The 12618-nt window shown below is 50.3% G+C and overlaps 1 protein-coding gene across 1 annotated transcript in view; it reads right to left on the bottom strand.

The window, feature by feature from the left end:
* Window positions 1–11989, bottom strand: part of ST14 (ST14 transmembrane serine protease matriptase) — a 37833-nt gene extending 25844 nt beyond the window's left edge. Inside the window, exon 1 of the mRNA XM_063094644.1 lies at window positions 11909–11989. Coding sequence (XP_062950714.1) covers window positions 11909–11989 — 81 coding nt within the window. The remainder of the gene's footprint in view (window positions 1–11908) is intronic.
* Between the last annotated feature and the right edge of the window lie 629 nt (window positions 11990–12618).

Genomic DNA, 12618 nt, shown 5'->3' with positions numbered 1-12618 from the left:
ACTTATCTCTCAAGAAGCCAATTCTCAAGAAACCCACAAGAGACCCCGGTTCCCACTGACCGCACCACCCAGCATTTCCCAGACTTGGCTGGTCATAAAAAGTAAGAATAAAAACAAACTAAAACAAATACAGCATTTGTTCCGTACCCAGATCCCCAAGCCCCTCTCCCCAGAGGTTCTGATGGAGCTCATCAGGGGCAGGGCCTGGGGTCTGGAAGTTTTGAACAAGTGCCCCAGGTCATGCCTAGGAACCCGAAAGTTAGGGAAACTCCACCCACCATTTCTAGGAGGCCGCCATTGGGACTCACCCACCTCCTGTCACCAGTGAGAAGATCACGTCAGAGTCTCGACTGGTCTATTTTAAGCAACCACCCGGGATGCAAGGTATCGGCACAGGGTTGGACTTTGACTCCCCACCCTGAAGACCCTCCCACAATAGGCTGTAAGCGTCATCCCAGAAATCCCTAAGGCTGTCACCAGTTTCCTCAGAAACACACACTCCCGGCTCCGCCCGTGAGAACACCCAGCCAGCCCCAGGCCTGGCAGCAATGGCAGACTCCCTAAACCCTTTTGCCTTTTTGTCACCTGACCCTCTCACTCTTGCCCTTTGACCCATCACTGCCCTCAGCTGCCCCACCAGAAGGAGCTGCTGGAAAACCCAAGTAGGATCAAGAATTGTCTGTGGATCTGCAACCCCAGTGCACCAGGGAACGAAAAGCTTGCACTGAAGGAAGTGAACTGAAAGTCTCCACACCTGGCCAGAGCATGGAGGAAAGTCCCTGGGGCCTGACTCAGCCAGCGTGGGCATTCACCAGCACGCAGAAACCTGGTGGTTCTCTGCCAGCCGGAAGCCGCTTCTACAGGTCTCGTGCCGGCTGCCAGCGCTGCCTGGGGTCCTGCCCACACACACCTGTGGCAGGACCCCCGCGGCAGGCAGAGAATGGACTTTGGGGAGGACTACCCGACACAAGTCTCTTCTTTCCCTTTTGTGGAGTTGGAGTGGGTGTAACCTAGATGAGGGGTTGGGGCTGAGCCATTGGGGCAAGTACATCTCACTGTGCCTCAGTTTCCCCCTCATAAAGGTGGGTTAATAACCCCTTATGGCCTTCCAAGCAGAGCTGTTGCAGACCACAATTAGCTGATTCTTGCAAATGACGGGTCTACCTGCTGTCTCCCTTCGATTTTGATTTCTCCACCCACCATCCATCCATCTGCCCAAAGCCAGGCAGCCACTCCTCCCCCTGGTCTGGTGGAGCAGCTGGAGTTCAAGTTCAAACATTAAAATAAAACAAAAACCCATAAAAGCACAAGTCTATTATGTGGGCCTCAGAAACCAGGCAAGAGCAGACTTGGCAGTTCTTCCCGGAAGCCCAGGGTGCAGAGTTAGGGCAGCCCACACCCACCCGCTGTCTGTCACTCTGCCCGAACCAAGTCACCAGGAAGCCTGTGCTCCTGCCCCTCTCCCTCTCCATCAGAAACTGACCTCAGGGGGAGAGAAGAAAGCCCACCAGAGTCTCTCCACCCACTCACAGCCCAGGGAGATTATCCAGAGAGACCAGGGTGATGGTCAGATCACCCTACGCTTTGGGCCTCAGTTTACACAGATCATTTCCAAAAGCATTTCTTAAATCAATGAAAACCTTATTTCAAATGCAATTTTACACAGAACCTCAAAATCATAAAACAATGGAAGCAGAGTTGGACCGCTTGAAGAAGTAGAGTGCCTCTGGGTCTTTCCTTGAAACAGACACAGAACCAGAAAACTGTGACAGGTTTCAAAACCACTGAATTAGACGATGACTGGGAAAGGGGTCTGCCCACAGGCCAAAGCCCAAGGAAGCTCTCGGGGTCCTCAGATGGCTCCCAAGGGGCTTTTGCATCCATCCCCCTGGGACTCACAGTTCAGAGAGGAGGCAATGGCCACAGCTAATAGTTGTTATTTTTGGCATCTTTGTGCCATGTTAGGCATTTTCAATAAATACTGTCTCTAATTCTTACAACAACTAGGTTTCATTTCCAGATGAGAAAATGGGTTAAAAGAGGGAAACATCAAAAAAAAAAAAAAAAAAAACAGAGAACTGTAAGTGGCCGACTGAATTTCAGAGGCAAATTTCAGAGGCCAGGTGAATTTCTGACTCCAAAGCCAGCATTCTTCTCACTCTGCAGCTCCTCCTGGGGAGATGGGGGAAATATTACCACCCCCACCTCCTAATGCTGCAGACAAGCAAACTGAAGCTCAGAGAGATTCAGGAACACTCTGCAGATCCAGCAATCCCACTTCTTGGTTTTTCAAAGGAATTGAAATCAGGATCTCGAAGAGAATCTGCACTCCCATGTTAACTGCAGCATTATTCACAAAAGCAAAGATGCGGAAACAAACTAAATGTCCATCAATGGATGAATGGATAAAGAAAATGTGATAATATATAATACAATATTACTTACTCAGTCTTAAAAAGAAGGAAATCCTGCCATTTGCAACAACACGGATGAACCTGAAGGGTATTATAATAAGTGAGATAAGCCAGGCGCAGAAGGAAATTACTGCATGATCTCAATCAAATGAGGAATCTAAGACAGTCAAACTCATAAAAGCAGAGAGTAGGGGCTGGGGAGAGGAGGAAATGGGGAGATGTTGGTGAAAGGGTACAAAGTCTCAGTTATACAAGATGAATAAGTCCTAGAGATCTACCACACAGCACTGCTCCTACAGTTAACAATGCAGTATTGTATACTTAAAAACTTGCTAAGAAGGGAGATCTTATATTGTGTTATTATCACAAATAATAATAATAATAATAGATAAAGGGGGTGGAGGAAACTGTTGCAGGTGATGGATATGTTTACAGCATAGATGGTGGTGACGGTATCACAGGTGTATGCATATGTCCAAACTCACCAAGTTGTACACATTAAATATGTACAGCTTTTTGTACATAAATCACACCTCAATAAAGTGGTTTAAAAACAAATAAAATAAAATGCCAGTATTGATTTAAAATAAAATTTAAAAAAGGAATACTGCAAAACTCTACCTACAACAAAACTCATGTCTGGGGCCCAAGAGATGGGCCTTTGCTGTGCTCACCACTGTACATGGATTTCCACACCTTCAACACTGGTCTGGGGGTGCTGACACCCCCCACCTCTGGCCTTGACCCCATCCAGTAGGGCCTCCAACCTGTCAGGAACCAGCAGGCTGGTCCCATCCTGCCCACTCAGAAAGACTTGGCTCCCCTCATCACCTACCAAACCCTGCCTGCCCGAGGACAAAAGCTGAAGCTGAGCCCCTCCAAGAATCCTCTCCCGACCACCCCAATCCACAGCACTTTCTCCTGGGACCTCACCTCCTTTCTGACCTGCACCACCCACGCGGCATCAGTGATGTCCCACTGTCCGCTGGGTGGACCGCACAGTCCTAGATGGTCAGTTTCCTCTTCATACTGCTTCTTTCCCCACCTTCCACCTTTTACCTTGGCCAGAGTTAGCACTTGACTGATGGATGGATTGATGGAATGGAGGACTTCTCCCTCTATAGCCAGACTTGGGCATCAGCCCCAGAGCAGGCTGGAATAATCATCCAGGTGCCAGGTGCCAGGAAGGGTAAAGAATGCTCAATCCAGGGCTTTGCTGACAGCCCCCCAAGGTCTCTGGTGTCAGATCTGGCCTAGCCACCTGCTGTCCCCAGGCCCCATTTAAGTTTGGACTCTGTCTGGTCTCTTTCTTTCCTGGTCCTCGGTTCATTGCTCCCTCTAGGACACAACCTCTTTTGTTACGTCCAACCACAGAATTCCATCTCCGGCTCTCTGATCCCACTAAGTTTGCACTGGCCTCATCCTTGTTTGCCCAAGACCCCCTTCCAACCCAGCCATCCCACCCTCCTCCTGCCCTGAGACACCAGACTCAGAGCAGAAGCATCCACCTGCAGCACAACCAGGTACACCCCCTTGAAACCAAACAAGAAACACAAGAGATGCAACCAGCACCACATACCTCTTTTCGTTCATTTTCTCCACTTTTCACTGAACCCACATTCTGATTTCACCAGGCAGTGCATGTTTGCATTACTGAAAATTTTATCAAGATAATTGTAGGTTCCCATGTAGTTGTAAAAAATAATAGCGAGAGATCCCCAGTACTTCGCCCCATTCCCCCAACGGTAACACTTCATAAAGGTGTATTATAATACCACAACATTGATATAGCCTGCTGATCTTATTCAGATTTCCCATTTTACTTACACTCCTTTGTGTGTGTGTGTAATGATTTTATCACTGGTGCAGTTTCCTGTATCCACCATCACAGTCCCCTCCCTCCTGTCCCCACCCCCTTCAGCCTCAAAACCACTCATCTGTCCTCCCCTTCTTACATTGTGTCATTTCAAAAATGTTATATAAATAAATCATACAGTACATATGATTTAGGAGCTGTTGGCTTTTTTCACTGAGCAAAATTCCCTGGAGAATCATTTAAATCATTGTCTATCAGTAGATTGTTCCTTTTTATTGCTGAATAGCGTTCCACGGTACATAGGTACCACAGTCTGTTCCTGCCTTGGTGGACCCAAGGATCTGCAGAAGTTAGTGGAAAAGCCCCAAGCCCACCTGTAGCCTCCTAGAATTGGCTAGGTTCTGAAATACCTCTTCCAAGACTCCCAGGCATGTTAATTGAGCTACAAATCTAAGTCGTTTGGGCTAAAGGGCTGAATATGCAGACAGGAAAGCCCCTGTCCCCAGGGAGGACACCAGAATTTCAAACCAGAATCTCTGCTGGTGGAAGTAGCAGGATGGAGCAAGGCAAGAACTGCTGGACTGCAGACCCTACCTTTCAAATCGGCTCCTAGAGGGCATCTCCCCTCCTACCTTTCTGGAGGAAATAGTATTTTCATTTAGTGCCAAGATTAGAAAGTTCTTCTCTCCGATAGTGTGATCAGCATCGCAATAACCTCTGCACTAATTAGCACTGCAACAGAACCAGTCTGATGTCTCCTGCTCAGGAAATAGTCCACAACAGCACTCATTCGCTTCTCTGGCTAAACATGCTCAGTTCCTCCGATCATTCAAACAAAACGTTTTCTAAACCTCTGGCCATCTAGTTCAAGCTCACCACTAGTCTTACACTCTTAAAGACATGGTCCCCAGAATTCAACGTCATAAGCCACGTGAGCCTGACAGTGAGCCTCGATGGGGGCTGGCTGGCAGTCACCTCCCTCCATCCTGATCACTCTTTCTCCACTCACTATCCTACAATGCGTCAGTTAGCACACACAAACAATAAGTAAAATGAGAAGAAAGAATGATACACTCACTTGGTGAAAGTGTAGGTAGCAATCAAAGATGGTTTTTCAAAGAGTAGGTAATAACACAGAAAACTATCTAAGGTTATATGAATGTTAAATTTTTAAAAAGTCAGAAAGTATATGGTTACTTCCCACTCTTCCAAATTCAGCTCGGACATCTCTTCTGAGAAACTCTCCGGGAGAGACCCCTGCCCCCGGCAGACCTCCTTCCCAGTCTCTCAACATGATGGGGAAGGAGAGGAGGTGTGTCTCTGCTCCACAGTCCTAGTGCGGGCTGAGATATTTAATAAATGTTTTTTATTAATTAATCACAGCCATGTCTTTACCCGCAGAATAGGGATTACATTATGATCCCATTCAGGGAGAATATGTGTACACATAAATATTAGCATATGCACAGACGACATGGGAGAATTTGAGCCTAACTGTTTATAGAGATTATAAAATCTGGGGGAGAGAATTTCAGAGAAATTTCACTTTCTACTCTTTCCATATCTATATTGCTTGACTTTAGAAAAAAAAAAACGACTTCTTAACTTTTGTAATTATAAAAAGATAACTTGTTTAAGAAAACAAGTATAGGCGAGGGAGGGCATAGGGGAAAAGAAGGAAAAAGAAAAGAAAACATTAAGGCAATACCAAATTGTTAAAATGCCTCCGTATGGATACTTTCCCCCATTTTCTACTTCTTACTAGTTACCTGAGTTGGCCAGACTTCCTTAAACAAGTATACAGTAGCCTTTTAATAATAATTTCTAAAGGTATAAACAAATAAAAATATGGGGGAAAAAACTTCCTTTAGACTTTGGGCAGCCACATTTACCTGCCCGGCCTTCACTGAGAGTGCTGTCAACTCAAGATTCTGGATCTCCCGCGTGCCTGGGTCCTCCGGCCCAGACCACAGGAGGGATGTGGCTTCTGTTTCTGCTGTTGAGGATGGTGTGGTGAGCGCAGCTAACCCAGACGGACACGTTCTGCTCACTGCAACCTCTCATGCAGCCTGTCCAGATCTTTCTGAGTCATGATTAAGTCATCCAGGGTATCAGCCCTTCTCTCCCAGCTGGATGTCGCCTACAAAGCTGATAGGCAAATGCGCCAGGTCCTCACCTGAGTTGTTACAAAGTAGGAAATGGCACAGGACCCACGAGGGAGAGAGGAGCAGCCCCGATGCCACCACCCAGAGTGACATGGGGCATGAATGGATCCTCCTCTTGTTCAGTCAGACACAAACTTTTTTTTTTTTTTTTTAAAGGATGACCGGTAAGGGGATCTTAACCCTTGACTTGGTGTTGTCAGCACCACGCTCAGCCAGTGAGCGAACCGGCCATCTGTATATGGGATCCGAACCCGGGGCCTTGGTGTTATCAGCAGCGCACTCTCCCAAGTGAGCCACGGGCCAGCCCGTCAGACACAAACTTACCAGACCTTCAACCTGATTTGTTGGCTTGGGTTGGTGAATTTTTTTTTCATTTTAAAATTTCCACCACGGATGTTAATCGTGTGTAATAAATAAAGCTACATTTTGTTTAAAGCCTTGTTGAAATCACCTCTCCAGCTTGCTCCTGGCAGACCAGCTAAGTAACCTCATCAAAAAGGGAACCAGACGAGCTTGGTGTGAGATGTTTTTAGTGCACTTGCGCTGGCGCCGGCTGATCACCACTTCCTCTTTTATGTGCTCACAACTCTTTGTTTAATGATGAGTTCTAGGATTTTGCTGGAGATACACGTCAATCGTCATTGTCTTTGGAATAGAATTTTATAATGGCATTGTGGTTAAGATCGTAAGCTTTGAATTCTTGTTCTGCCTCCTACTGCCTTTGGGGCCATTTACACAAGCCCTTTAAGCCTCAGTATTGTCATCTGTAAACTAGGCATTTTTCCCACATGGCCTCCGTGTGGATAAAGCGAGATAATGAATTGAAGTACATGTCAGCAAAGGGTAGAAATGGCTGTCATCACATTCTCCACCTTTCCCCCATCACCATTGTCACCATCACCACCACTTCAGCATCATCAATTGGGCCAAAGAGGGACAAGGGATCCAAAATTTTGACCAGTTAGCTAACTATCACAAGGATTCTGGAGAAAACCCCAAGATATTGCTAAACCCAGTCAGAACAAGCAAATTCTGAAAACATGAGCACTGGAGACAAAAGGGACTTGTTTCCAGAAAAGTTCTCAACTAAGAAAAAAGGGCAATTACTGCCCACAAGCTCTGAGCAAACCCCAAACACACTTCTCACTACTGCCAACCAAGCTGAGAACTTCCTGAGAAGCCCAGAAGCTTCCATCCCTATTCCCACACTACCAAATGGCCCCAGGCATCTCAGAAACATCCTGAGAAAAGAAATCCAGTTTCTTACCCAAATCAAATGAATTCTACCCTTAGTAATACATCCCCCTGATCCCATTTCGTTGACAGCCCTGTTCTGCATGTTTTGGTCCAGGTAGAACACAGCAGAGACAGACTACCTGGGTTCTAATCTAGATCTAGATCCCACAACTGTTTTGCTCTGTGCTTCATTTTCATCACCTAAAATGGGTCATAATAACAATTAACAGTATTTACCTCTAAGAGGAGAAACGGTACATGCTCATAAATGCTAGCAATGATCGTTAATATTCTAGACACCCAAGAAGCCACATGCACAATGTCAGAAGCAGCAACATCTTTGGGACCTGGACTTCCCTGGGGGCTCTGTCCCATTCTCCCTACCCTTCCAAGAACAGACCTTCTCTCTTAAGACAGACACAGGCCAACAGCCTGGGTAGAACCACAGACCAGGGAAGGAACAGACACCAGGGGAACTCCAGAACCACAGCGGCAGGCAGTCATGCTCCCCGGGAGCAGAGCGAGCAACCAGGTGGGGGACGGGCCATGATTGGTTCTCTTTCAGCTATGTCTGATGACACAGCATCTCTGCCAAGCCAGCTCTGAGCAGATCCACCTTCAGCCAATTCCCACTGGTAGCAGGCGACTTGGGCTTCTTACCCACCAAAGTGGCCATCAAGCTAGAGTTGTCTTCTATTATGCCACAGTTTCCCCCTCTCCTAAATGGGGACCATGAATTTTGAGGTGTTCCCAAGACCAAGGTGGAGGGAGGCGCCCTGGAGAAGGTGGCCCTCCTGTCCACGCACAGCACCTGTGAGTCCCCACCTACAGAACCATTCTATTTTCCGGCCACTTACCCGCTTCCCTACTCTTTCCCTCACTCCTCCACACACGTTACTGGCACATGCTCACAAGAACAAAGTAGGTTTTCTACAGGTTTATTTTGCATGGTGGAATGGGGAAGGGATGAGACGCAGAAAGGGGTGAGCAGCCAGCCACGTTTTCTTTTCATAGAAGGATCTTTCTCATAGAAGCTGGGTAAAGAGAGGAAAATGAAAACCGGAAAACCACAGGAAGAGGTCTCGATCACCGGGGCATTGTCCCCCAACACTCCTGGAAGCGTTTCCCGCGTTTTGGCAGGGCAGGCTGGCACTTCTGCGAGGTCTGGGACCCATTGCCAACCTGGGTTCTCAGCCTGTTCACATGCATCCCATTAACACTATATAACCTTCCTGTTTGTCTCAAGGCCTTTTCCAACTCAAAAATTCAAACTATGATTTGAACACCACTCTGCAACTTACAAAGGGCTTTCATGTACAGTATGCCTTTCAATCCTTGCAACAAACCTGGAACACAGATGTCATCCCCATATATAGCCACAGAAACTGAGGCTTCCATTAGGTAACATCTCTGAACTCATGTGGCTAGACAGCGGAAGCGCCAGGTCTCGGCTCCATGCTGGACAAGCCTGCACCACATCACAGATGCCGCCAGCCCCAATTTGCCTGCCCACAGATGCCCCTCCTATAAGCCCACGCTGGGCCTCTCCAGAATCTAGTACTCATGACACAGAATTTAACTTTCTATATCCCACACTACACTGGGTGGTCCTGAGGCAGGGACTGTGGGACTGAGGTCTTTCTCACTGTATTTCCCAGTGTCTGGCACATGCTCAGTCGTGGCAACCTAGTAAACATTTGTTATGTAGATAAGCAAAAAAAATGAATGAATGTTTGGCCAATTAACAGATGACTCTGCATAGCCAGAGTTGTACAGCCTTTATTCCAGACATCTGATTTTGAGCCTCCATCACCTGATTTTCCAACCCTGTCTCTGTTTGCCTATGGGATGCTGAGTCTTACCTGGGGCAATCGTGACCTGAGAAGGAACTAATGGATGGCAAAGCAGTGTCACAGCCACCATCAAATAGGGGGGACCAATAAACTTGGCAAGGTGGGATTTCCAGTTCTCGTTAATGGCCATAACAATTGGCATCTGTACACCTGCTCACATGTAGGCAGGGCTCACACAATCCTCAGACCTGGTACATGCATCAGGGCCCTAGAGGCCATGGAGAACACATCTGCAGCCACTTCCCACTTGATGGGAGCAGTGGGGGGGGGGGGGGGCAGGAGCCAGCAACATCAGCCTTGGAAGGAGGCAGCCAGATACAAGTACCACCAAACAGGGATGGATGCAGGGATGGAAGCTGGGGAACGAGGAATTCAAACATAACAATGCCCCCGAGGGGCCAGCACGACCTGAACCAGGCTCTGCTGAACAACCCAGGGGCAGACCTGACTGCAAACAAACACTGCAAGGTGATTCCAGGGCGTGCAATTTCTGGTGAGGCTTGGGGTGCGGAGGAACACTGCAGACTTCCTGGAGAAATGGAAATGAGCTTTGGCTACTGCAGTCAGGACAAACTGCCACACTTCTCACTTTGGCACGTGTCTCTTAGCGTTGCTCTCAACACTGCAAGTTCCTTAAGGGAAACAACCACATCTCATTGGTCTTCGAGAGCCCTCCCTTCAGCAGGGCCTGGCCCTGGACTAGATACAGAATTGGTTCAAGGTACAGAGCTGGTCAGGAGAAAAGACAAAGAAGGAGCTGTAGAGGAAAATGGCAGAATCAGAGTGGAAGGAGCAGCCTGATTGGTGTGGAGAGAGCTTCACGGAAGACAGAAAATGAGCAGGGAGCAGGTGGAAGAGAAGGCAAGGGCTTGCAAGTGACAAGAGAAGTCAGCCCCAGGAGCCCAGAGAGGAGTGGGAGGGAGTGCGGGTGGCAAGGAGGTAGCACAGTGGGGAGGCTGAGCAGAAACTCCAGGAAGACCCTGCTTTCCCAGTGTCAGCAGGAGAGTCCCAGAAAGGGAAGTCAGGAAGAATGAACTTGGAGGAAGGGGACAAAAACAGCCCTGAAAAAACAAATATCAAACAGCAGGCTCTCTGCTTAGGAGGCAGGAGTCTAGAGCCCCAAGTAGGCAATTACCAAGGATTCACAAACATCACAATTACAGAAAGGAAGAGAAGGCGCCGGTGAATCTGCCTCCTAGCAGGGCAGGGGCACAGCCAGGAGCACCAGCCCAAGCCCCTGGGCCTGCTGCTGAGTCCATGCTTGCTTCCCAGTGGTGGGCGAACAGTGGAGACAAAAGTGCCCAGCCTCAGTTGCCATTTGTGGTGAAGGGAGCCACACAGCCCCAGGACCTGGTCTTGAGCAAGTTCCCTAAGTCAGAATGCTGCTTGGAGAAAAGGAATAGATTTGAGTGAGCTCAGACTCTGGCCTGACATGTGAGCAATGGCAGAGGTTATGGAACCCAGGAATGCCCAGGAGAAAGTGAAAGCCGGCGGCGGAGGCAGTCCACTAACCCTAACCCCAAGCAGCCCCTGCCTCTCTGGGCTACTCCCTGCTGGCCTGACCTGGTGTGCACTGACCTTCCAGGAAACTTGGGGTCCCCACTGGACAGAGAGGGTAAAGGCCTGGCTGCTGGTCCCGCCTGGGCACTGCCACCTAGGTGTGTCCTTCAATAAAGTGACTAACAACCCATCCCCACTCCGTATATTAAGGTGTACTGTTTTTGAGGTCTTTCAAAAAGTCTCTCATTGTTCTTTCTGCCAAAGAGCTTCCTACCTCAGTAACTTCCAAAAGGCTCAAGGCACGTGTTCCCACATCCTTCTCATACAGTCACTTTCCCAAAGGGCTCGATCCCCTGCTGGAGAAACCCAGGCAAGCCCAACCCTGTAGTCCTTAGCTCCAGCCTCTGTGGCAGCTGAAGCTCTGGTCACCCAGCTGCCCTGTGCAAAGGTCCCAAAGTGCCTTTTGACCAGGAAGAAACAAACAAACAAACAAACAAACTCCTGCAGAGGCTTACTCCAAACCCCTCCGACGCCCAAATCACTGCCCTCCTAGCCTCCGCTCCCTGGTTCCTTCCAGATAAGCATGAATAGCCCGAAGGTAATGAAGGAACCGAGACAGAACCCCTTTTTCAAGTCAGGGAAAGAACCTAGGGGGCACGAAGGCGGGAGGAGAGATCGGCTCCCCCTAGGCCCTGGGGCTTCCTTCCCGCCTCCATCGCGGCCGGCGCGCGGCAGGTCTGGTACCAAAGGTCCGGCCAGCCCCGGACCCGCCAAACAGGAAATTCCACCTGTGCGCCGGGCGCCCGGGCCACCACCGGGCACGGGAGTGGGGCCCGGCCGAGACCGAGCGCGCGCCGCAGGGCCCGGGGGCGCGCGGAGCCCGACCCTCAGCGCCCGGCCGCCGGGTCCCCGGCCCTCGCCCACCTCCTGCCGCGAGCTGTACTTGAGTCCCGCGCCGAAGTCCTTCGAGCTCCCTCCGTCCCTGCGGACCCGATCGCTCCTCATGGTCCCGGCGACGCTCGTGGGTCTCAGAGGCGCAGTCCCCGCGGGCGGCCGGCTCCCATGGCCCGCCGGGTGCGGGGCGCGGGGTCAGAGGGCGGCCGAGGGTCCGGGAAGGCGCAGCGCGGCAGGCGGCGGCGGGGACTCTCGCTCGCGCTCTCGCTCTTCCCGGCCCAGCGCAGGTAGTTTCAGGGCGTGGCCTCCCGGGTCCGCCCCGCCCCGCCCCGCCGGCCCCGGCCGGCCCCGCCTCCCGCCGCGCCCTCGAGGGAAGCTCCTCCCTTCTGGCAACGGCCGAAGAGGAGGCCGCCGGCCGGAAGCTGAGGGAGAGGGCAGATGTGGCGGCAGGGAGGAGGTGAGCGGGCAGAGGACCCAGCGACCACCGCCAAGGTTCATCCATCGTCCTTCCTCTCCTAGCAGCGGCCCTTTCCCCTGGAAGACAGCCCTTCCATCGGCCCTTCATGCCGAACACCTCCGTCCTCCCCGCCTCGTGCATCCTCAGTCTCCCTCCACTGGAACTTTCTCTTTAGCCGCCTTGCTCGGTGACTGCGTCTCGACTGTGACTCCTCCACCACCAAACCAAAACCAGAACCGCCCCCGGGCCCAGCCTCCCCTCAGGCCCCTGACCTCCCTCTCCC

Source organism: Cynocephalus volans, chromosome 4 (assembly GCF_027409185.1).
Source record: "Cynocephalus volans isolate mCynVol1 chromosome 4, mCynVol1.pri, whole genome shotgun sequence".
NCBI classification, from domain to species: Eukaryota; Metazoa; Chordata; class Mammalia; order Dermoptera; family Cynocephalidae; genus Cynocephalus; species Cynocephalus volans.
This window is presented reverse-complemented; position numbering and strand designations above follow the sequence as displayed.